Source organism: Xiphophorus hellerii, chromosome 13, assembly GCF_003331165.1.
Source record: "Xiphophorus hellerii strain 12219 chromosome 13, Xiphophorus_hellerii-4.1, whole genome shotgun sequence".
NCBI lineage: Eukaryota > Metazoa > Chordata > Actinopteri > Cyprinodontiformes > Poeciliidae > Xiphophorus > Xiphophorus hellerii.
In genome coordinates, this window is record NC_045684.1 from 23,005,038 (window position 1) to 23,028,933 (window position 23,896).

At 41.1% G+C, this 23,896-nt stretch overlaps 1 protein-coding gene across 2 annotated transcripts; it reads left to right on the top strand.

Annotated features, from left to right (window-relative positions):
- Window positions 1-5,237: 5,237 nt before the first annotated feature.
- On the top strand, window positions 5,238-23,691 carry trak1b (trafficking protein, kinesin binding 1b). 2 transcript variants are annotated; one of them, XM_032579941.1, is made up of 18 exons: window positions 5,238-5,418; window positions 6,380-6,574; window positions 10,493-10,569; window positions 11,863-11,979; window positions 12,066-12,166; window positions 12,605-12,710; window positions 12,793-12,871; window positions 12,967-13,097; window positions 13,178-13,252; window positions 13,335-13,472; window positions 13,543-13,619; window positions 14,495-14,743; window positions 14,816-15,087; window positions 16,931-17,049; window positions 17,582-17,798; window positions 18,604-18,709; window positions 20,568-20,693; window positions 22,044-23,691. In XM_032579941.1, exons 3-18 carry the CDS (start codon window positions 10,495-10,497, stop codon window positions 22,606-22,608), a joined length of 2,553 nt encoding a protein of 850 aa, XP_032435832.1. In that variant the 5' UTR covers window positions 5,238-5,418; window positions 6,380-6,574; window positions 10,493-10,494; the 3' UTR covers window positions 22,609-23,691. The 2 variants fall into 2 exon arrangements, with proteins under 2 accessions (XP_032435832.1, XP_032435833.1); XM_032579942.1 differs by having other exon boundaries at window positions 14,819-15,087.
- Window positions 23,692-23,896: the final 205 nt, after the last annotated feature.

The window sequence follows — 23,896 nt, forward strand, 5'->3', positions numbered from 1 at the left end:
ATAAACATTTGTTGTTCTGATACTGTGCAAATACACATTAATGTAGACAAAAATGCTGTGATCTGTCTCAAGAGTGAAACAGATTATAGGCGAATCAGTGATGCAGAATGTGAAATGGCTGCTTTTCTTAGAAGGTCTGAGTTACCTGATACACGCTGGAGTCCTGAAATGTGAAGCACTGAAGCACATTGATTGATTACGGTTTGGATCACTGAGTCCAGAAAAACAAGAATGTGAATTCTGAATAACATTTTAAGTCGCAGCTCTAGAAGTAGACAAAAAAAAAAAGCACACAGCAACCCAGCTTAGTATTTCCGAAAGCAAAAGAGAGGAAAGAGACACTTTGCAGAACAAAACACAATTTTAAAAACACATGAAAATCAGAACAAAAAACTCCTACCTCACCAGAAAACTTTTGAGAATAATCTAAATATTTTTAACTATTCATTTGAAAAAAAAATTTTCTTTCCTGAGTGGGACAACTTGTGTAAATGGCTGCACAAGTTAGAAATTGTTCAGAATTTTTTCAACTGATATCTTCAGTTGAACCAGATATTTACATACACTGCATTAAAAATACTCACACACCTTTCTTTTTTTTCTCACTCTCCGAAGTTAAAGCAGACCAAACTTCTCTTGTTTTAGGTTAGAACTGCAAAAATTATTGCTATTTGCAAAATTGCCAGAAAACTTAGCGAGAACATTTGTTTGTGTTTTTGTTGTTGTTTTTTGTTTTTAATTTTCTTTGAATTCATAAGTTTGTTCATAGGAAAGGTTCGTGGTCAGCTGGCAAAGAAAGATAGAGTTAGGCTAGGTCTGAGAACATGAACAAATGCAGAGCATGGTGGCGGCAGCATCATGCTTTGTGGATGTTTTGATGTTGATGTTACTTGTGCATTACAAATCGGATGAACTAATTGAAAAAAGGAGGTGTTTTTCAAGCAGTTTCAAAGAGAAACATATCAGAAATGACCACAAATGAAGTCACAGATACTATACAAACAATATTTTGTCTTTAAAATAATCATTTTCCTAACGTGTTGCATGTTAATGCTGTTTGAAATTGTCTATTTATTTATTTTTGAACAGTACACCTCACCAACCGCGGTTGCTTTTGTCTCGTGTTTTCGTGCGTGAAGCTTTTATTTTGAAAGCGGGAGCCCAGAAGTCGTCCTGTTTCTGCCACTGACGCTGTGACTGCATGTAAGCACAAGCTTCGGAGGAGAAGCGCTGGAAAGGACGGACAGGTGGGCGGGGGAGGGGCGCGATGTATGGATGAGAGGCCGAAGGAGTGGACCGGGTCCGGGCATCCTTTGGAAACCAGTCGGAATTGTAATTGATCCTCCGGAGCTGCCAGCGCCGCAGAGAGACAGAGTCCCAGATCTCCCATCGCTCCGTCCGGCCTGCCTGCCTGCCTCTGTTCCTGCCCATCCCTGGAATATTACCCCAGCATCATCATCATCATCATCATCATCATCCTCCCGGCCCGCCTGGCTGCCTGTAGTTTCCCCTCTTGGATGTCTCACTGAGACGGGACACCCGGATCCTTTCGTCGTGAGAGTAAGTAGAGAGCAGCTCACGTTATTGCCAATGTCATCCACCATAAGGTCAGCTGATCGCGTTCGTCGTGCCGCTGTGTGTGTGAGAGAGAGGACACATGATTTCTACATGAACAACGAGGATTTTCACCCATGACGCGACCTGCTGATGGAGGTGAAGCCACGCCCCTCAGACGGCATTCAAACAACATTGTTTCTGTGAACCCTGCTGGCACTAACCACACCGACTGCAGAGGCAGCTTAAACTACATGATTCGTGTCATACTGTCATTTCTACCGACAACTTTATTTAGGTTATTTTTGATAATAAATCCTGGTTTGGGTGGTTTTAACACCAACAGGGTTTGAAAAATGCCAATGTCAGCAAGTTAGCAGAAAACGGTTTTGGGGGGTCCGTATTAACCAATCACAACAGCTAGGCTAACATTAGCATCCATACTCAAATATTTATGCATCATACATCTTACATCGCCGTTGTCTTAGCTTATAATTTAAAAAAAAAAAGTAATATCAGCTTGTTGTAATAAATGTCTTCACTGTTTGAAATGTTATGCTGGTTTGTTTTTAAGAAGTTTGTTGTTACTCCTGAAGTGATTGTACATTATAGATCAGGGGTCCCCAACCTTTTTATTACAGCGGACCGGTCAAGACTTGGCAATTTTGCTGGTCCCCAGGGGGACCACGGGCCGCATTATCGGGATAATGTGGGGCCGCCACATTATCTGACGGCCCCCATTATCTGAGGGGGCCGTCAGATAATGCTTCTTTATGTTGGTGTTCCCGCTAAAGCCTTTTGTTTTTTGTTTTGTTTTTTTGCCCCGATTTTCCCTTTACGACAATCTTACAACGTCCTGCAGTGTGTGCTGTGTTACGTGGTGGTGTGTTGAATATGGCCGATCTAAAATCTGGCATATTCAACATATTGTCTTGGCCCGATTATCTCAGCCTGTGGGGTTTTTACTGACTGGGAGCGAGAACACAGCCTGTTGAATGTGACAGGTAGCCAATCAGAAAGCGCGGTGACGTAAGAACGGAGGGGAATCCCAAACAGTTGACATGGCAACTGAGAGTCCAGTCGACATCGGAGGTGATATGTGGAAATGTTTATTACTATATGTAAAGGTCATTTTTATATATGTTTATTATATGTGGTTATGTTTATTCAGTTAAAAATGTTAACTACGAACAAACATAACTCACCTCCCAATCATAGTGCAGCAAATAGAGCGGCTGCTCCGCCATCTTTTATCAAACGCCTTTTCTTTTTACGTCTTTTATCGCTTAAAATGAGCCACAAACTATCACTGCTGCTTCTACATCGTCATTCCGTGTTTGATTATTCTAAATTCATGTTTGGTATGTTGGGGGTTTTACTGGATTTTCTTCTGGGATGTTCGTGAGTGGAATCGGTCCTGTGGTGTGTTGCTGGACACACGAACCAACCGAACCTGTTGGACTTTTATCGGTTCTGTGGTCACAGAGGTTTGGAAAATCGGCCGATAATCCTTAAATCCTGCTGTGTGAACCAGACTTAAAACTCACAAGCTTTACTCATCTCGTCTTGACCACTGCCATAACGCGCTGACTCTGGTCTCTATGGTAACGTTTACATATCCCTTCAAAATAAGATACCGATGCGCCACAAAAAACGAACATTTTACTTTCATGAAAATTTTAACTCACGATAACGACTAATGGGAGCCCTGAGCTTGTTTCTCTGCAACCAGACGGTCCATCTGGGAGTGAAGAGAGACAATGACACCAGAAGCGTTGCTTATGCACAGGGTGCCTGGTCTCATTGTCTCATTAACATCCGGTGACCATATCATGCAGAGCTTGGACTGTGGGAATCACCTACCGGGATAAATCCATTCTCCTGTCTCTTCTCTGGGCCTTTTCCCTTCATAAAGAAACTTTCCATAGAATCTGATCTGTTTCTGACTCATTTTGCTGCTTGTGGCTCAATGTTGGCGCAAGATGTAACCGAGAGAATCCGACTAAAGGATTTTCAAAATAAAAGATCCTCCAGACTCAAATAATACATAAAACGGAAATATTTAATTATTTCTTGCGCAGCCCGGTATCAATTGGTCCACGGACCGGTACCGGTCCGCGGCCCGGGGGTTGGGGACCACTGAACTAGAGGGCTAATGTCATTGTATGTGTTTTGTATTTTATTAGCAAGCATTGTTTTTGGTACTTAGTTTTGTACTTGCATGGTGTGGGCTTATCCCCCCCAACAAATTTCAACAAATATAGAAATATAATTTTGAAAACACAACAGAGATGTTAAGCTGAGTCTACAGAGTGTTGCACGAGGAAAGCTGTACCTAAAACAGAGCTAAGCATTACAAAACACATGAACTCAACCTTTGTTTCTATTGTTCTACTGCACAACTCCCCCCACCCTCCCCACGCTCAACGAGGTGTGCCAGAACCCATACACGTAAACAGATGCTTAAATTAGCCTCTGGTTTTGAAGCTTGCAGGCTTGATGTTTGATCTGTCACAGCAGTGATGTCACGATTTCAGCCCGCGGTGTGTTTACTTCTGCAGCCATGGTGATTCCTGCAGAACTCAGTCGGAGCTGCAAGGTCACTGAAACTGATATCACTGTGGATGTGTGAGGCTTCCTGGGGTGACTGCAAGGTCAGAGGTAGCTTCATTGCTATTTAAAATCCTTTAAATGTATCCTAGACTCATTTTCTGCAGCTGCACAGATTTAGTACACTGCAGAACCTTGCAGCTCACTTCGTCCAATAATTGGCAAATTTAGAGGCTCACATTTTGACCAGTTCTTTATAAACTAGCTCAAGCTCAGTCGGATCGGACGGAGCATATTAGCGGAAATCAATTTTCATGTTCTGCCACAGATTCTCCATTGGATTTAGGTCATGACCATCCTTTGATCTCAACCCCTGCATTGCATGTCTGCTCAGATTTCTAGCGTCGTTACCTTTCTGTTGCTTCTTCCCACAGTATGATGCATCTACCACCATGTTTCACCATAGAAATGGTTTACAGAGGTTGCTATGCAGTTTTAGTTTTCCGGTTTTCCACCACAAAAGTTTTGCTTGTAGGCAAAAAAAAAAAAAAAAAACAGTTTTTGGTCCCATCTGATCAGAGTGTAAGCTTATGTTGCTCAGTAGCCTGAGTGTCACTTGCCAGGGATGTGAACATGTCTAATTTTTGTGTTCCATTACATAAATAGATTAATAAAGTATTTTAGTTTTTTTTTTGTGTTGAAATTTGAATAAAAATCCAGTTAAATCCGTTGGTGTGTTTGGTTATAACATGACAAAATGTGGGAAAGTCCACAGGGTATGAATATTTTTTCAAGGTGTTGGTTCTCCGGAACTCCCTCTGGCCGCCATGTTTGTTTCCCAACCGTTAAAAATCGATGTCTGCAGAGAGCTGCTGATGCGTCATGCTGGCAAAAGGTCTACTGCCGACTCAGCAGACTTCTTTAAATTAAAGACTCTGTCAAGTGAAAACAAGGATGAGTGTGGACTTTTGAGTTACATTAAATAACTCTCTTAACGTCTCTGCTTGTGCTCGTCCCCTGGCAGAAATCTTCCCCTCTCGCCACCCTTGTCTCCGGCCTCTGAGGTGGAGCAGCTGACCCCCGTGGGGCTCCGGCTCCAGTGGCTCATGGCCCCTGCTCCTCCACAGCTCTGAGCCAAGCTGGCCTCCCCGGCAGCCGCGCCGCTGACCCCGGCCCCAGACCTGGATCCCGATCCGGACCCGGAGCCGGTCGAGCGTCTCGCTCACGAAGAGCAGTATGTGAGCGTGGGCGAGTGCAGCCCGCTTGACGCCGGTCCGGCGCCTCCTTCCTGCAGGGACGCTGAAACCATCACAGGTGAATTTAGTGACGCCTCGGCCATGAGGCTGACACAAGGTGAAAATGGGCTGTTTAAAGATTATCGTGTCAGCGCTGGAAGTGTCCCGATACAACGTTTCACTTTCAATACGATAACCGATATTATGTGTTGGCCGATACAATATTAACTCGAAACTGTAATGGTTTTAATCTGTTTTTTATGTATTGAACTTAATATACAAGCTCAATCCACTGGTATTATTCTAAGCTCTCAGATTATATTCAGAAATACAACATTAATTTCCCTTTGGGATTAATAAAATATTTTTGAATTGGAGAGTTTAGAATAACACCGGTGAATTGAGCTGGTGTATTAAGTTCGCTGCGTTGTAGCGTTTCCAGTTGTGTCAGAGCTTATGTTTTACCATTTTAATATAAGTTGGTATGCGTTAAAAGTTTGTAATAACATGATACGGATTCTAACCAGTCACTAATAAGCCTGTCAAAATAAGTAATTAATCAACTGGTCATTTGATTAGATGCTAAGTTAAAATTAGCTCAGTAATTTCCTTTAATATTTATTTGAAAGGTAATTTTGTTTACAGAGATGTCATGATACATTTTATGAATGGTTTTGATTGTAAGTGCTATTGATTTCTGTTTTATTTATTGTTTTTGGTTGCGTTTCATTTTTGGATATTTAAAATCTCTTCTAGGTCTATTGTGAAGTTTATTGGATTCTGAGAGAGCGAACTTGCATTGTTATGCCATTATCAACATATCACTTCAAAATGGTCTCAAAACAGCAGTATTAGTGTATCGCAATAATTATTGGGACAATATATTAGTTAGCGTGACATGTTATATTATTATACCATAAGAGATTTACTGATTGTTTGATTTACTGAGAACATTCAGTTCTGTAATGATGGCTTTTATTTTTTTATGATGAGAAAAAGAAATCCAAAGCAATCTGGTTTGTGATTTTGGTGTCGCTCAGATGTCTGCAACAGCACCGACCTGCCAGAGTTTGAGATCATCAGCCTTCTGGAGGAGCAGCTGCCGGTCTACCGGCTGCGGGCCGACACCGTCTACGGCTACGACAACGATGACTGGCTCCACACGCCCCTGGTGGCGCCGGACGCCAGGCTCGACCTGACCACCGAGCAGATCGAAGAGACACTCAAATACTTCTGTAAGTCTCACTGAGCGTGTGCCGAGGTCATGCTGCATGGACGCAGTTTTACAGAGGTGGGCTGATGACACAATATCCTTGAACGGGAGAAATGATGTAAATAGTAGAACTGGGCGTAGAGCGTCTATCGGGATTGTGAAAAATTAAAATTTTTAAACTCAAGACAAAGCCCTTCTTTCTGGCAGCTCCCAGTAAAGATGACAACGATTGTACTTGCAGCTGATACAGATGCTAAAGAAAAGACAGCTAAATAAGAGGCTGTCTTATTGTATCGTTTATCATTTATCGTGATAAATTCCTTTACTTTTGATAAATTTCTTTGGATCTTTCCAGATCACAATAAAGTCCAACTAGTGTTCTTTAAAAAGTCCCAAAACTGTCAGGATTGATGATTTTACTATTTTCTGCACTGTTTGTTCAATGAAAGCATCAATAAATACCAATTAATTCAGAAATACAGTTACAGGTGCAGTTTAGTAGTAAAAATCATACATTTCCTGATGTGACTCGTGTCCTAGAGAAGTGCAGTACAAATGGGAATGTTTTTCAGGAGCAGCATTTGTGTTTGTGGGGCTGTTATTGCTGTGGCACCCAGTCACAGCCATACAGTTACCTAACAAATATGTAAGAAACAGTTCTTATTGTCACTTTTGTCAATGTAACTACTATTTTATTACGCTTTTTAGACTTTAAAATAAACGCCTTACAGTTTCTTCTTTGGGATGCTGAGACTTATAAAAAACTTAGGAAAACAAACAACCAAAACAAAAACAGTTTCCAATACAACCGAAAGAAAATGACTGCAAATCATTTTAGTGTCATTCTGTAGTGGAGATTCAAATTTAATTCCATTTAAAAAAATTTAAAAAATCTTTATAACTTTATGTTTACTGCAGGTTGCAGACCTCTGATCTGTACCAATACCAGCATCGTCCAATGACCATCTCTATCTACAGTTTTATAAAATATGCCACTTCATTTAAACTGAAAAAGAAGAACATCTAGGAAATAAACAAAAATAATGTTGAAATATATATAAATAAAAAATACACTTGTTTCTTTAAAAATTCTAATGTTGAAGCAACACCGCTAAAAAGGATGATTCTCTGTTTTCCCCCTGTTACAGAGCATCTACGACTTCTAACAGGGAATGTTTCCAGGAACAATCTTTACGTTTAACGGAATGTAAAACAGACAGTAATGTGGCACAGATTTCCAATATGTAGTGGTATCTGTTTCCAGCAGCTGCCTGAGGGCCTGAACCAATTCAGTATGACCCCTTCATCAAGAGAGATTTCTCCTGACACATTCTGAGAATATTTAATGCCGTTTTGAACTCCCTAATAATTATTAGCATTTGTTTTCCTTCATGGAAAAGAAACCAAGTTTTGAAATCAGAAGTGAGCATGTAGCTGCTCCTCTGCCTCTAACTGTCATGTTTGACAGTTACTAAGGACTTAAACACGGAGAAAAAAAAACAAACTACGGTTGAGCAGATTACTTTAATAAAATAAGATGGACTTGCAGGGGAATCAGCAGGTAGTGAACAGAAGAAATCAGTTACCAAAAATGAAAAACGGGGAGTTAAATACTGAAGGAGGGAGACGACTAATAAGCACAGACAGAGCTGAAGTAAAGTAAGAAGTAAGACAATGTTCACACAGCAGGCAAATGTGACCCAAATCCCTTTTTTTTGCCCATATATGACTTATAAACCGAGTTTTCACGAGTCAGAATGGCCTAATTCCTAATTCACCCTCCAAAAAAATCCAGTTTTTGCCACTTCTGTTTGTGGAACTAAACTAAACTCTGGGCATCTGCAGTCATGACGTATTTTATCCAACAATCATGTTGCTGATGTGAGACGCGTCGCAATTCTTCACCGGAAAAGCCAAATGGTGAATCCGGACTTAAGCAATGGCTGAAAGTTATGATTATGAAAGAAGTCTGTGTCACTGAAGTGCATCACATTATAATCCCACCACTCGTAGCTCTGAGTACGCATCCAAACGACTCCGTAGAAGTCAATGCTCTACTAAAGGCCACTGCCTTTAGTTGTACTTTCTTTTTTATTAGCTTCCTTTGTTTTGTTGTAATCTTGTGACAAAATGTCGGCTCTCGTTGCTGAATAATTTTAAAATCCATCCATTAACATCCATCCATCCATCCAATATTACTTCCAAAGCCTTTGCGCTGCTGTGTGACATCTACATCCTTCTTCTACTCAAAGAAGTCTCATTGCGGTCGGGTTCAATTCATAGTACAAACGACCACGCGACAAAAAAAAAACGGATTTCAGCAGAGAAAAATCGAATTGGAGCATTAAGGCGTGTTGTGTAACCTAACATCTAAAAACCAAGAGGGAAAATGCCTGACAGAAGTCTAAGATAGATCAATTCAAACGTACAAGAAACAAAACATAGAAATAAACTAAGAAACTAAACAAGAAGGAATTCACATACAGTATATGGCAACACCTTTACAACTACAATGAAGACAGAGAAATGAACTGACTATGACAAGGCCTATACAACATAAGCAAAACAACAAGAGAATGAGCAAAACACAAACACATGCAGATCCACTTTCCTGTCTGACTACTTTCAAACAAAGGCCACTGGACCCAATAAAACCTTTAAAAAAACTCATCTAATCACCACAGCACAGCCTAACTCTGTGTGACCCCAGTAGACTGTATTCTGCCATCTCTCCGCCTCCCTCACGTTCGCTCTCACGCATGTGGGCGGAGGTTAATCGGGTTTCTGAAACCACAGCCGCTTCCGAGCACTGGGGCTGAGAGAGACGTAGAAAGTGTATGGGATTTGGACCCTCAGTTGTCACGGCACCATCGATCACCGCGAAACAAATGGGAGACTTGGATAGCAAGAACCGGCCAGAGGGACTAGCTAGGGATGAATGTGAAAGGAAGGGCTGGTACTGTAAGGAGGAAAAGGAAGGTAAAGTGTATTTGTATAATAATATTCCCAGTTTTGTGTGTGAATTTTACTTGCAAGAGTAAAACGGATCTTATGGTTTATGACATCCAGATTCATCGAAAGTCAATTGTGACCCTGGGTTATCTTAAGGTCAATGGCTCATTTAAGCAAAACTACTCATGGAATTATTGGATATGGACTTGAAGTTTTATCATGATATTTTGCTGTACTGTTGTGATTGCGATAACAGTGATGATAAAAAATATTTCTTACGTTTTTGTTTAGGTAATTGTATGGCTGTGACTGTGTGCCACGGCAATAACAGCCCCACAAATAACAAATACTGCTCTTGAAAAACATTCCCATTTGTAGTGCGCTTCTTTAGGACACAAGTCACGATAAATCTAAATTCTTATTGTGAAAGGAAATTTATCGCGATAAATGATAAACGATACAATAAATGCCCACCCCTATAAGGAATTCATTTAAAACCTTGTTTCCTATTTTTAATTTCTTTTAAAAATTAAAAAAACCCAACTTTCTAGACCTGCTTTAATGAACTAGATTTAATACTGACGGTATTACAGAGGCTTACCATAATGCATTCAATATCTCTGTTCAGCATGTTATCGATCTCGGCTCTGGAGTCGATAAGATGAGAGACGCCCCCAGGGCAGCGCAGCCAGCAGTGTGCACCATGGAAAACAGCTCCCTCCACTTTAGCTTTGATTCCCGTCCATAAAACAGCTGATGGAGCTGCTGTAGCCTATAGATGACGCATCAGTCACAGCCTTCGTGCGTTTGTGCGTTACGTAAAGCTGGCTGCGTATGAGCAACCTGTCACATAGCCTGGCTTACTGTAGGCGGTCAGAGGAGATGTTCCTGAAGTTAGCAGATTGTTTCATTTTCTTTCTCCTTCTTCCTGCTCTTTTTCATCCGGTTGCGTTCGCGGTTATTTTCACACTGTTTTGTGTCTCCACAGTGATGTGCGCAGACAGAGTAGGCCAAATGACAAAGACCTACAATGATATCGATGCTGTCACACGTCTGTTGGAGGAGGTAATGCAGCTGATTTTTTCCTTCTTCTCGGTTGAGTCATAGTTGCACTGATAGTTAAGGTTAGAGCTGCAGGCTGTATTAAAATAACTTTGTTTCTCAAAAAGGAAGAGTAAATTTCTGCCAAAAAAATTCTGAAATTCTTACATTAATCTAAAGAAATGTACTAGAAGGAAACTTGAACATTTCTGATTTTAAAAAGTAGAAAATTTTTACCTTTGAAACTCAGAAATTGCTTTGTTTTTTCTAAAAACAAAGAAACTGGTGTTTTTTGGCAGAAATGTACTCCTTTTTTTTATCCACAATGTCCATAATATGTTGTAATAGGAAATTAAATCTGGTTATTCTTTTCCTATTTCAGATTGGTTTGGATTGCCACAATTGTTTCCTTTTGGTCAATAATAATGATTTTTCAAAATTCTGAAATTTATGCTTCTTTTCTTTAGCATTTCGGTATGTTTCTGAAGCATAGAAATGTTTTACGCCTTTATATATGTTGTAAAATACCATTGTTTACTTGTTTAAACAGATGAATGGCACCTTAACTGATCTGGAAATTGTATCTAAGGATAAACCAGTTCTCTTCCCAATATCTGAGATGATTCCATTTTATTTTCCCATGATGCCACACAAATGTTGTGGAGTAAGCTATAAGAACCTTCAAATCCTTGACATTATGAACTTACTTTTCCAAAATTGCTCAAAAGCATCACAGTCTTATCTACATTATCGACATTTCCCAATTTGTTGGAAGGAAAAAAAAACTTTTCATAAACCTGAAAAGTTTATGAAGGAACATATTTAGCCTGATATCATTTCAGACAGTGAGAAATATGTGTTTGTCTTTTCATTCTGTGAATTGACATATTTTAGGGATCCATTGATATGAAAATCTGGGCCAACATTAATATTTCCTTTGTGACCGATAACCGATATTTACCGTTGTTATGTATATTTCCCTTTCAACACCTAGAAAAAACTGACTTCTCCACTGCTTTTCTTCCTCAGTGAAACTCCCCATAATCCTTTGCTGCATCACTATCACTGTCACATGACCAAACAAATACAATACGACCAATCTCCTCTATTACTCTTCAGAAACAAACAGCAACAATATGGAACTAAATATTGATCGCTAATATCGGCCCAGTTTTTTTTTTTTTTTTTTCGGACCGATACCGATATGTTAAAAAATTACTAACATCGGCCGATACCCGATCTTAGCGCAGATGTATCGTGTATCGCTTATATACTTAATGACTTAAACTATGAAATCATTTACCCTCCATCTAACAGAAAGAGAGAGACCTGGAACTGGCTGCAAAGATCGGCCAATCTCTTCTCAAGAAGAACCGGACTCTGACTGAACAGAATGACTACCTGGAGGAGCAAGTGGGGCAGATCACTGAGGAGGTTCTGTATTAAAAACAGACTCTGGTCTTTTATCAGCTGTAATGGGGTTGAGCCAAGTGGTCTGAAGAACATTTTCCCTCCTCCAGGTGGCCCAGCTTCACCATGAGCTCAACCTGAAGGACGAGCTGCTTCAGTTTTACACCAACGCAGTGGAGGAGTGTGAGGACGAGTCCGCCGCCTCCCCCACGTCAGCATCAACGATTTGCTTTCCCTTTTTAACTGCAGTAGGAATTTAGACGCTATTTATTGTAAAGATGAACGACTAAGAATGAAGGATGATAAAGGAGGGATGAGTGGGATATGGAAGAGTTCTAAAGGGGAACAAATGTAAAGAGAAGAATTGCAGATGATGAAAAAGGTCTTTAGGGGATGAGTGGGATGGAGAAGGATTGTAAAAGGGATGAATGAAGGTTGGAATGAAGGATGACAGAAGGAGGGATGAGTGTGATAAAGAACTGTCTGTAAAGAGGGACAAATATAAAGAGAAGAATACAGACAGCGAAACAAGTTTTCCGGAGGATGAGTGGGAAAAGAAGGGTTTTAAAGAGGTATAAGTAGAAAGGGAAGGAGAAACGAGGGATATTGCCTATGAATTAATCAGTCTACTTGTTTCTTTTTCCAAAAGGGGCAAGAAGAGTAAAGCAGAAACAGCTTCGGGAGTCTTTCTTAGTGACACGCTCCAGAGGAAACTCAAAGAGCTGGAAGAGGAGAACCTGTCACTCCGCTCAGAGGTGCAGCATACGGCCCACTAGTTGCACAACGTCCATGCAACATATGCTACTAAACCTTTCTCTGGTCACTGATTCTGCGCAGGCCAGCCATCTTAAGTCAGAGACGGAAACGTATGAAGAGAAGGAGCAGCAGCTTGTCAGTGACTGTGTCAAAGAGCTCCGTAAGTTTTGTGTCTCCTCCCCGTAACACTTTCACGTTACTGCCGCTCTGCAACTCTGTGCACATATCTTACTCTCTAACAACGTATCCTACCAGGGCTGTCCAGTCTGCAGATCTCTGCTATCGCTGAGGAGTTGGCTCGGAAAACCGAAGATGCCTCCCGTCAGCAGGAGGAGATCACGCACCTCCTCTCTCAGATAGTGGATCTCCAAAAGAAGGCTAAATCTGTGAGCAGACACGTTTCAAGTTTAAAACTACTTTTCTAAATACTTTTGGAGCCAAGTCAAACCTGTAACTGTTCGTGCAGCTGGCTGTTGAAAATGAGGAGCTATCTCAGCACCTAGTGGCAGCAAAGGACGCTCAGAGGCAGCTTACAGCAGAGGTAACTTTCAGGTTTTTGCAGTCATAATTTAGTTATTGTAGAGAGCTTGCAAAAATTGATTGTGAGAACTGCAACGCAACAGCTGCAGGAGCTGCAGGAGAAATACTCAGAGTGTATCGAGATGCTGCATGAAGCCCAGGAGGAGCTTAAGAACCTGAGGAACAGGAACTACCCTGCAGGAACTCCCCGACGCTACCACCCGCTGGGACTCTACCCAATGGTGAGGGGCATCGTCTGCAGATTGGCGGACGACAGGAGAATCTGTCGCTTAAAGCGTCTCCGTCTTTCAGGATTCTCTGGCGGCGGAGATCGAAGGAACGATGAGGAAGGAGTTGAGTCTGGACGATCCTGAGTGTGAAGAGCAGAAGTATGTATGATTTGGGCTCTCCCCGCTATGATCTCTCTGCCCTCTGCTGGTAGCGATCAGGCCCAATAACTGGGTGTGGTGATTGACTCAGACCTGAATCTTCAGAGACGTATAAAGACAGTTACAAAGTTGGCCTTCTATCACCTGAAGAACATTTCTAGGCTTAAAAGACCTAGAAATGCCCCTGCAATATCTAGAGAAACTCATCCATGCATTTATCTTTAGTTTACTACAATAGTGCCTTCACGGGTCTTGCTAAAAAAAATAAATTAGACAGCTGATCCAGAATGCCACTGCTTGTGTTCTCACTAAAATCAGGAAGATGGAGCACATCACCCAGTTCTAAAGTCCTTACACCGACTCCCTGGAGCTCAGACAATAGACTTTAAAATATTTCTTTTGGTTTATGAATTACTGAACGACTCAGCGCCAAAATATTTATATGTTGTTGTTGTACCAACCTCCAAGAGTACTCAGGTCTTGTGGATCTGGTCTGCTCTGCATCCTTAGTACCAGAACCAAACATAGAGAAGCAGCATTCAGCTTCTATACACCACAAATCTGGAACAAACGTCCAGATAACTGCAAAGATGCCAAAACACTGAGTTCCTTAAAAATCCCTTCTTGCTTCGTGTTGCCTTTGATTCCTAGTAACTGGAACATTGATCAATATATTTGATGTGTATTTGCTTGATGATTTTGATAATGTCGGGGATGATAATAACATTATGTTTATTGCTTACTGTATTAGATTTCTATATGGTAAAGCACTTTGAACCTCATTGTTGCTAAAATGTTCTATACAAATAAACTCGACTTGCTTTTGTTGTCATGTGAAGGCTTCAGCATACAGAGCGAGACTCTTGTGTGTGCAGGATCCACCGGAAGCGAGTGTTTGAGACGGTGAAGAGTGTGAACCAAACCGTTCGCCAGCGCTCGCTCACTCCGACCAACTCCAACATCCCAGGCTCCAACCAATCACTGTCCACTCGGACGTCGCCCCAGTCCAGCGGCCTCTCCACGCCTCACTCCGCCATGTTTGGCGGGGACATCGTCGGAGACGGTGTCGCCTATGACAACCGGACCCAGACCATTCTCATGGAGACAGCATGCAATCAGGACAAGTGAGTGGTAGCCAGAAGACGCTGAGGCTAAACTGGTGTCCTTGTGTTCCTGAGTGGTTTCGTCTCTTTCAGCAGCTTAGAGTGCAGAGAGAAGAAGGCGAGCGGGGCAGAGGACCTGCGCCTGGCCCTGCGCCGCCTGTCTCTGCGCCGACAAAACAACCTGAGCGAGAGACGCTTCTTCGAAGAGGAGAGAGAGCGCCGACGGGGCAGAGTGCACGGAACCCTCGACCACGACAACGTGCTGACCCCTTCCGACAGCATCATGTCGCTTGGAAACCTGAACCTGTGGGCCTCCCGGGGGCCGTACCTCCCCGACAAGCTGCAGATCGTCAAGCCGCTCGAAGGTGAGAGGGGAAGCGAGCGCGGAAGCAGCTGCACGGCGGGCAGGAGCTGGGAAGCCGAGCGCCACCGGGGCGTCGGAACCAAGAAAGGGAGCAAGTGGGGCTGGGGGACGGACACGTGCGAGGGTCGGCATGGGCGAATAATCGAGGGGGAAAGGGTGTGGGGCTGGGCCAGGAGGACTATAGCAGGGGTGGAGCGGGAGAGAGGAAGAAGGTGGGCAAGGGATAGAGCCGGCGGCAGGAAGAGGAGGAGTGCAAAGGAGAAGAAGGAGAGGCCTATGCCGCTGATGCTCTTCAACTCCTTCTGGTCTCTGATGCATCACCACAAATATGGCAGTTACTATAAAGAGCCACAGCCCAGAGGGTGGCTGTAGACACACACACGCGCACACACACCTTCACACACCACTAAATAGTTCGAAAAAGTGATGTGGTCACTTTTTCAAACTGGTCTGTTGTGATTTAATGTTCATTAACTATTTTGACTTGTAAAGAAAACTAACCAAACATAGAAAGTGCACACAGATCCGTAACCTTTCCATTAAAAATGATTTTATCCTTCTGCTGTTTTTAATCAGCAGCTGATGTTTCATTGTTTTACTGTAAAGAAGCTCACAGCAGCGTTTTAGACCGTAGCGCTGCCTGCAGGAGGTCTGTGCTGCCCTCTGCTGGTAGAAAGAAGTCATTGAACTTAAAAGTGTGGCAACACCCTTAAACTCCGCTCATTTTGAACTTAAAGCATGTTTTATGGTTTAATGTAGACCATTGTTTTGCATATACATACTGGACACATACCGCAGTAGTTAGAAGTTTATATACACTCTTTATCGGCATTAATGGTATATTTAAGACTTTTTTTCAAGGTGTAATAATTATACCACAGATAGTTTTAATAAATGATCCTTCTTTTACACAAAGCCCAAATCCAAGTTCCACCTATTTGAAAGAAAACAGCTTAGAATGATTTAGAAACGTTTATCTTAGTAATTCAGTGATTTCCTCTGGTTTTGTTGTTTCTTTCATGTCTCCATGTTCGCTCTGTCATTTCTTCTCTTGCCTTTTGTTCGTGATTTTGTTAATAAACTTATTGTCTCATTCTACTTTTCGCTTCCATTTCACTTCATTTTCATGATTTGTCTGCTTTTGATTCTGTTTGTTTGCCATCTTTCTGTTTGCAAATGTCGTTTTCACTTTCTCTTAAGATCTCACTATTATTACAAATACGTACAACAGTAATACGATCAGATAATTACATTTAAAAACATTATGGGTTATAGTTTTACTATTTAATTAGATACTGTATAATATCTTACCACGGAGCATTAGGAGGAACACTAAGAAAATAAAAATAATAAAATTACGAGAATAAGGTCATATTACAAGAATAAACTTAGAAGAGAATAAAGTTATAATATAACTTTAATATTAAGTTATATTATTTCGACATAGAAATAATATGAGAATAAAGTAATAATATTATTTTCATCCCATTATTTACTCTCGTGATATTATGATGCAAATATTTTATTAGAATAAATTCTCATACTATGACTTTATTCATATAATTTTATGTTTTTATTTTCTATTATTTCTTTGTATGACCCTAATACTCTGTATTGTTTGCATTGTGTTAAATACCAGGCAGCACATAACACTCCAATGCCAGAAGTTATGATAGAAGACTTTTATGATAGTTTCCAAAAAACAATTAAAGTTCATTGACTGATGACCTTCTTGTCTTATAGTGTCACTGCAGTGATATTATATTTGTTTTGGAGGACGGAAGTATTCCTCCATCTGATTGTGTTTGTAAGGTTTTGCAGTTTTCCTCGTGTCTGTCCTCCAGGTTCGGCCATCTTGCATCAGTGGCAGCAGCTAGCTCAGCCTCACCTCGGTGTGATCCTGGACGCCAGGCCCGGCGTCGTGCCGAAGGGCTACAGGCCCCTTGAGCTGGAGCTGGAACAGGTGTGTGTGTGTGTGTGTGTGTGAGATTTACTTTGGAGGTAGTTATAAACTGGTAGGTGAAAAAGTCTACCAGTTTGTAACTGGTAGACTATTTTCTACCTGGTTTACAAAAACTGGTTGTATTTTCTTGTCCCTACATTTGTATGTGGAAGACAAGGAAGTCATCCCATAATATTTTTGTTATATTGTTGGTTAAAATATATATATATTTTTTTAAAAAGAAAGAAAGTCAGGAAAGGATAATTATTCCACCCCAAATAACCAAAGACCACAGTGAATTGATTGAAGGATTTCTAGATTATACACTACAAACAGATTCATAACCTTTGGATGTTTTCTCTTTTTTCATGTTACAGCCACAAGATTCTCTGTGCATTTATTCTAATGTCATGTAATAACCCAAAAATGAAACCCAGGTTTTCCAAACTGCGGTTTGGGGGCCATTTGCGGCCCCTGGTCTGATTTTGTGCGGCCCACAGCCTCAACACGCTGCAGGTTCTGATTTGACCCGGGTCCTCCTCTGTTACATCAGGTGTACCCATGGGGCGGTTTCGAGGAGGATGAACCAGGAGAACAGTACTTCCAGAATCTGCCCACCTCCTCCTCCTCGTCCTCTACGGCCTCGCCGGCTGTGCCTGCCGTCTCCAGCACGGGGGACACCAACCTCAGGCAGCCCCCGTGCAGCCTTGGCCCGCCGTCTCCGCCTTCCCCGTCCCCGTCTCCGCATCTTAGCAACACCGATGCGCTGGGTGAGGATGACCGGAGCATTCGTGGGAATGAAAGAGAGAAAAACGTACAAATTCTCAAAAAGGACATTTCAGGACTAACCTTTTGTCAGATGTGTTGATATTTTCAGAGGCTCTCATGGAAGAGTGGACAAAATAGCAAAAGTAACAATTCCACCGTAAAATATCAGTTCATATTTGTTTCAATGTCACGATAAAACACACTTCTTATTAAAAAAATATTCAGAACCACAAACAATACCTATAAACTGCCTATTCCTAACTCAGAGCATTCAGTCATTAGATGAGTGAATCTTCATTAGTGCAGAGCGTTTGCATGGCGTAGCTTGGGGATTAATCTAAGAGAAGTCAAACTGACTTCATTTACATTTCATGGCAGAGATGAGATACGTATGAGGGATATAATGTTTTGGAATATACATTTTGACATTTCCCCCCCCAAAAAAAGATGGCTGGCAACATGGTTTAGTTGGCCACTGCATTGTGTTTGCCAAATTGTTGAATGGATAGAAATGTAATACAAGAGTGACTCACTTAGAAAAACAGACATTCTATTGAATGTAAGCTATATTTGTAGAAGTGTTATGGTCGTTTAACAATAAGAACAAACTGTGAAATTAGTGCAGGAGTTTTAGACGGCGTGTCTAGTCATATTTAAGCCTATAAAAGTGAGAGTTCTGTCCATGTTTTGGTTCTCCTATCATGTGGAATCACGCCGCAAACTGAATGTCGACATAATCCTTTTGCACAAGCTAGTGCCACTTGTGCTAAAAATGAATTTCTAATCTGTGTTTTCTGCAACTTTCAGCTGCATACTATCCAGGAAAAAGCATGGCCCACACCAGCTCCACTTACACCTTCACAACGTGTCGGATCCTCCATCCAACGGACGAACAGACGCGCGTCACACCAAGGTAAGAGACGTCCGATGTCAACGTCACAGTGGATAATAAAGTTATGATCAAAATTATTCACACCGCTGGCAGATTTAGATTTTAAGTCATTTCATTCAACCAAAAAGTTTGTTTCTGATAGAAAATGGGATACGCATCTCTCCAAAGATAACACAGAATAAGAGCAAATTAATTTGACTTTTTTTACTTAAAAAAAAAAAAATTTATTTCTATCTCATTAATCAATGGAGCAATTTTTATTGGGAATAACACAAACTCTTGCTATAATTCAAACTGTAGAGATTCACACAGAGAAAAAGCAGCAGTTAGAAAGTTTTATTGACCCGAAGTTCTTTGGCGCTCGGACACCGGCAGAAGACGTGGGTGCTGAGAATCGCCGTGAGCTTGGATGATCGGCTCGGGGCGAAGCTCAGGGTAGTCTTCCCCCGGAAGACAAGTGGAGCCTGGAGAGGAAGGAGCCTGGAGGGAGTCTGGAAGATGCCAGGGAGGATGAGGGTGGAGACGGGGAGGAGGTGGGTCAAAGCACGGCTGAAGCAGGTGGATCCGTGGTTGTTTGGCCATTTGAAGGAGCTCTTGCGTGACGATTGGCTGGAGCAGAGCGACAATCTGGTGCTGGTTGGCTGAGGCGTGGTAATTATGACGCCGGTAGGCTGAAGAGACTCTCACAGCTTGAATTTACGCCTATGGGCTACATTTGCTGAGCATTTACCAACTGTAAATGTCTTGTGTCTAAGCAGTATTTCAAAATAGCTTATATTTTTATAAACAATTAATTTGGTGTTGAGAGATGAGCATTTTTTTCTGGTAACGAACTGCCACGAAGTATAAATCAGATTTTTATTTTTGTATTGAATGTCTGTTTTATATAATATACAGTATTTACCACCAATGACAAAAAATATTCTTTTTCACTTTTCTGCCAAATTCACCAGCTGCACAATTCTTCTTAAGTAGTTAGTAGCGTAAGATTAGTAGTTTTTCAAAAGAGCATTAGAAATATTATTATTTTGAACAATAACAATATTTGTTGTCAATCTGTCGCTAAGAGATGAGCGCGTTTTCTGGTAACCAAGTGCCACGTAGTAAACATCTGACTTTTACTTCTGCAAAATTTACTAACTGTACATTTCTTTTGTCTAAGCAGATAAGCAGTATTTCAAAAGAGATTATGTTTTATAAACAATAATATTACTTGTTATTAATGTGGTGTTAAGAGATGAGCGTTTTTTTCTAGTAAGGAATTACCATGCTGTATAAATCAGACTTTTACTTTTGTGTTGAACGGCAGCATTTAGGCTAACTTTAGCGTCTTGGCTAATTTTAGCTCATACACTAATTTTAACATACTCAATGGAGTAAGTCAATCTTGCTCCACATGTTATTGATTACATTGTAGCTGACTTTAGCATTGATGCTAATTTTTAGCATCAAAATGCTGGGTTCCAACCGACGGGCACACTTTGCAGGCCCTGTTTAAATTTCTTCAGAAATGTTCTAGTTTGCACATAAAACTGCCAGGGGTATGAATAATTTCAAACTTAACCACAGCTTTCCTGTTCTGCTAGAACGACCGTAATGTTCTAATAAAGACCCAGAATGGCTCCCTTGTCTTGTTCAAATGATGTATTTTATTTACTGAACTGACAGGTTAAATGCAGTTTAAGCACATTCCCCTGCCAATGTCTTGCTTCCTGTTCTGAATAACCAACATTTAGTTGCTCAATAATGCATGTGAATGCTTACTGTTTGCTGTTTTTGCTGTTTGGCAGCAGCGCGGGCTCTTAAATGCCAGTGGAGTCGCTGATGTTTTTTTTTTTTTTTTGGTGTTAAGTCGGTCTGTTGCTGTCGTTCCTGCTAGTCTAAACCCCGTCTCCACGTCGTCCTCCTGTGTGATGAGCAGCAGCCTGTGGGGAACGCCCGCCGCCACGCCCTGCACGCCGCGCAGGCTCAGCCTCAGGCCCTCTGAATCATCCACCAACCTCAGGCAAGGCTGAAACCGTTTCAAATTAAACTGCGTCTTCTCTCAGAAAAGTGTGACAATTGTCTACTTGGAAACATATTGTGGCAACAAAGTTCAAATGAATATGACTGGATAGATATTAAGAACTTCTACTTTAAGTAAAAACTATTGATTCAATTATATTTGTGTGGTGCGATTCCTGGTGCAGAAATGTGTAAATATGTTTAGTCATTTTGATTTGATAGTATTTGTGCTGAAATAAGTAAAATGCAAATAATAAATAATTACAATTTTTTATAATCAATATGAGAAACCAAACTACACACAGTTATTTTTTTATGAATAGGCTGCCAGTATTTATTTTATAAATATTAAATTGACTGAGTTACACCTTTTTGCCCCACATTTTAACATGGCAGAGCAACACCAAGTTGTATGTAAATATAAAGTGGAAAGAAAGCCATACCGGCTTTTGACTTTTAATCATGGTACGCGTTTGTATTTACTCCCACTTTACTCTGATACCCGTCAGTAAAATCCAGTGAAAGCAATTGCTCCAGAACTCACCTGAAATTCAGCAGTAATCCAGCTTTTGAGAGCAGAAGTTTGTTAGAGAACAAATGCATAAAAACAAGAAAATAGTATTTTCTTCTTGCCTGAAATGCACTTACACAACATTCCTTTAGTGATCTCCTGGATGCATCTGCAGCTGAATAAAATACGTGTAGCATCAACATGTGAAAAGCTCAAACCTTTCTACTCGACTTGACATCAACACAGTTTACAGTGTACAGCTAATTTGATATATACTGTATATTTACCAATTAATAATTTACAGGCAAAAAGTCTTCAATAGAATTTTTTTTATAGAATTTGAATCAAGTGAAGCTAAACCAATGAATTTACAGACAAATCTGTTCATTTAGTCTTCAATCTAAAACGTTTATTCTATCTTTTGTATAGTTTTTTCATAATTACTACTCTGAGTGTTTTGTTCTTTCGGCAAATGGCCTTTTTTTTTGAGTGTGTATGCCTTCGGTAACGATTAATCGATTACTAAATTAACCGACGATTATTTCAACAATTGAAGCCTGTCTGTACAAATGGGATTTTAGGTTTCAAAATAATAAATGGATCAAAGAAATGTAAAAACATTTTCTTTCCACTTTGTGTGACTATAACAAAATATCTCAATAAAATTCATTTAGGTTTGTGGTTGTACCAACATAAACAGATGCAAGGTTTTTCAAAGTATTTCACATTAATCTGTTTTGATTTAAGAATTTTTTGTTTAAAATAAAGAAAGAAAGAAAAAAGAAAGGAGGACAGAAAGTTCAACATTTCTTGGTCGTGGTTTGATTCTTGTCCGTGTAGAGATGGAACGCGCACCACCAGCACTTCCCTGGGGTTAGTGCGCCTCCTGCAGGAGAGGGGGATCTCAGCGGCCATGTACCACCAGAGCCAGGGCACTGGAGGAGTTCTGTTCAGCACCTCCATCGCCCCCAACAGGGCATCCAACACCGAACACCTACGACCCGCCACCCCTCCAAACTCCCCGACGAGGCCCGGCGCCTCGGCTGCCACGACCTCTGAAGGCTTCGACTTCAAGAGCCCGTCGTACGACAACTTCCTGGCGTCCAAGCCGGCGCGCTCCATCCTGAAGGAGGTGACGGAGACGAGAGGCCGGCAGAGAGCGAGGGACTGCGAGAGCCAAACGGACGTCAGCGTGGCCGTCTACAACCTCAACCTGTTGGACAAGGTGAAGCGACTGGGCGTGGCCGGAGGCAGGGCAGCGAGCCCCAGCCCCCTGCTGGGGCCTCTGGGGGGACTGCGCAGGTCTGGGTCCCCCTTTGGGCCGGATGGAATGAGAAGGAACAGGAGTTACCCGGCCATGGTTGGCGCCAGCATGGCCATGAAGACCCCGGGGCCCCAGGAATAGTCTGCACTGTTGCTGAGTAGGGAGGACAGGAACCGGACCGGCTGCTGAGCGGTCGCCTGCAGGGTTCCAACTGTAAACAACAAAAATCTCCACTGCAGTTCTACTTGAATTTTATCCCTAGCGCTAATTTAACAGCCGGCTGATGCCTGAAATAAAGGGAATTCATTTAAAGAAATAAAAGTCTAGTTAATACGTACATTTCAACCATCCAATCTAAAAGCAGTTTTACTTTTGTGTTCCTGAATTTTAAAAAAAAATCTCTTTAATGACCTGCATGATATCAAATTTGATTTATGATTCTATTCCAAGAATCATCTGGAACGTTTTGTCATTTGTTTTTCTCTATACAGTATTTGGCTCGCTCAGATTCTTGATGTGAGGTTTCTGGTCAGAGGTTGCGACCTGTAAATTTCTTGCTTTCAGCAGGAAATAGTTAATTTGCTTCCAGTCTTCTTAGTTAGCATCTTTCCGACCTGACAGAAGTCTAGACAGTTATTCCTTCAGGTTTTAACTATGTCCACAGCATCAGAAAACTGCAGGCTTTATAGGTTTCATTAGCTTGAGTGCTAAAGGGTTGAAATTTAACCTAGCGTTCCAAAAAATTTGGTAAGTTATTTTAGTTAATTCATGGTTAAACAAGAGAAGGACTTAAACTTTCACACAGAGCCAGATTGGTTTAGATAGCTTGCTTCCCTTAATAATTGAAAAAGCTATAAGTAGCTTTTTGTATTTAATTTGGTTTACATCAACATTTGTTGGATGATATGAATACCTAAAGTAGAACAACTGCAGAAAACTTGAAGGAAGCAAGCAATTTTCACAATAAAAGACTGTGGGTGTCCAGAGTCCATCATCACAACAGCATGTTGAGTTTACCCAGATTCACTTATTCACTGCAAAGCTAATGAGGTGTCCAAAACAAAACTGTCCTTGATTTTTACCATGTCTTACTTGTCAATCAGCTGGTTTATTTGGACGGATGTGTTTAGGTTTGTTGTTTTTGTGTCTAACACGTGGGATCAATGTTACACACCACGTACCATGTGGTTCTTCTGTGTACATAACTAAACACTTTTCTGTAAATAGTCTATGTTAAATCAAATCAAATTTTATTTGTATAGCACATTTCAGCAGCAAGGCATTTCAAAGTGCTTTACATCATATCAAACACAGAAACACAACGCAACATAGAATCAACAATCAAAACACGACATTAAGTCAAGTTCCATCAATAAATTTGTAATTGATTACGTTTCAAATACAATCCTAAACAGGTGGGGTTTTTAGT

Excerpts from the sequence above, each read along its gene's own strand:
- trak1b (XM_032579941.1), top strand. The coding sequence starts at position 10,495 with ATGTGCGCAGACAGAGTAGGCCAAATGACAAAGACCTACAATGATATC. Across the intron at positions 18,710-20,567 it reads CAGACGCGCGTCACACCAAG|TCTAAACCCCGTCTCCACGT; the intron begins GTAAGAGACGTC and ends CGTTCCTGCTAG. Across the intron at positions 20,694-22,043 it reads GAATCATCCACCAACCTCAG|AGATGGAACGCGCACCACCA; the intron begins GCAAGGCTGAAA and ends TTGTCCGTGTAG.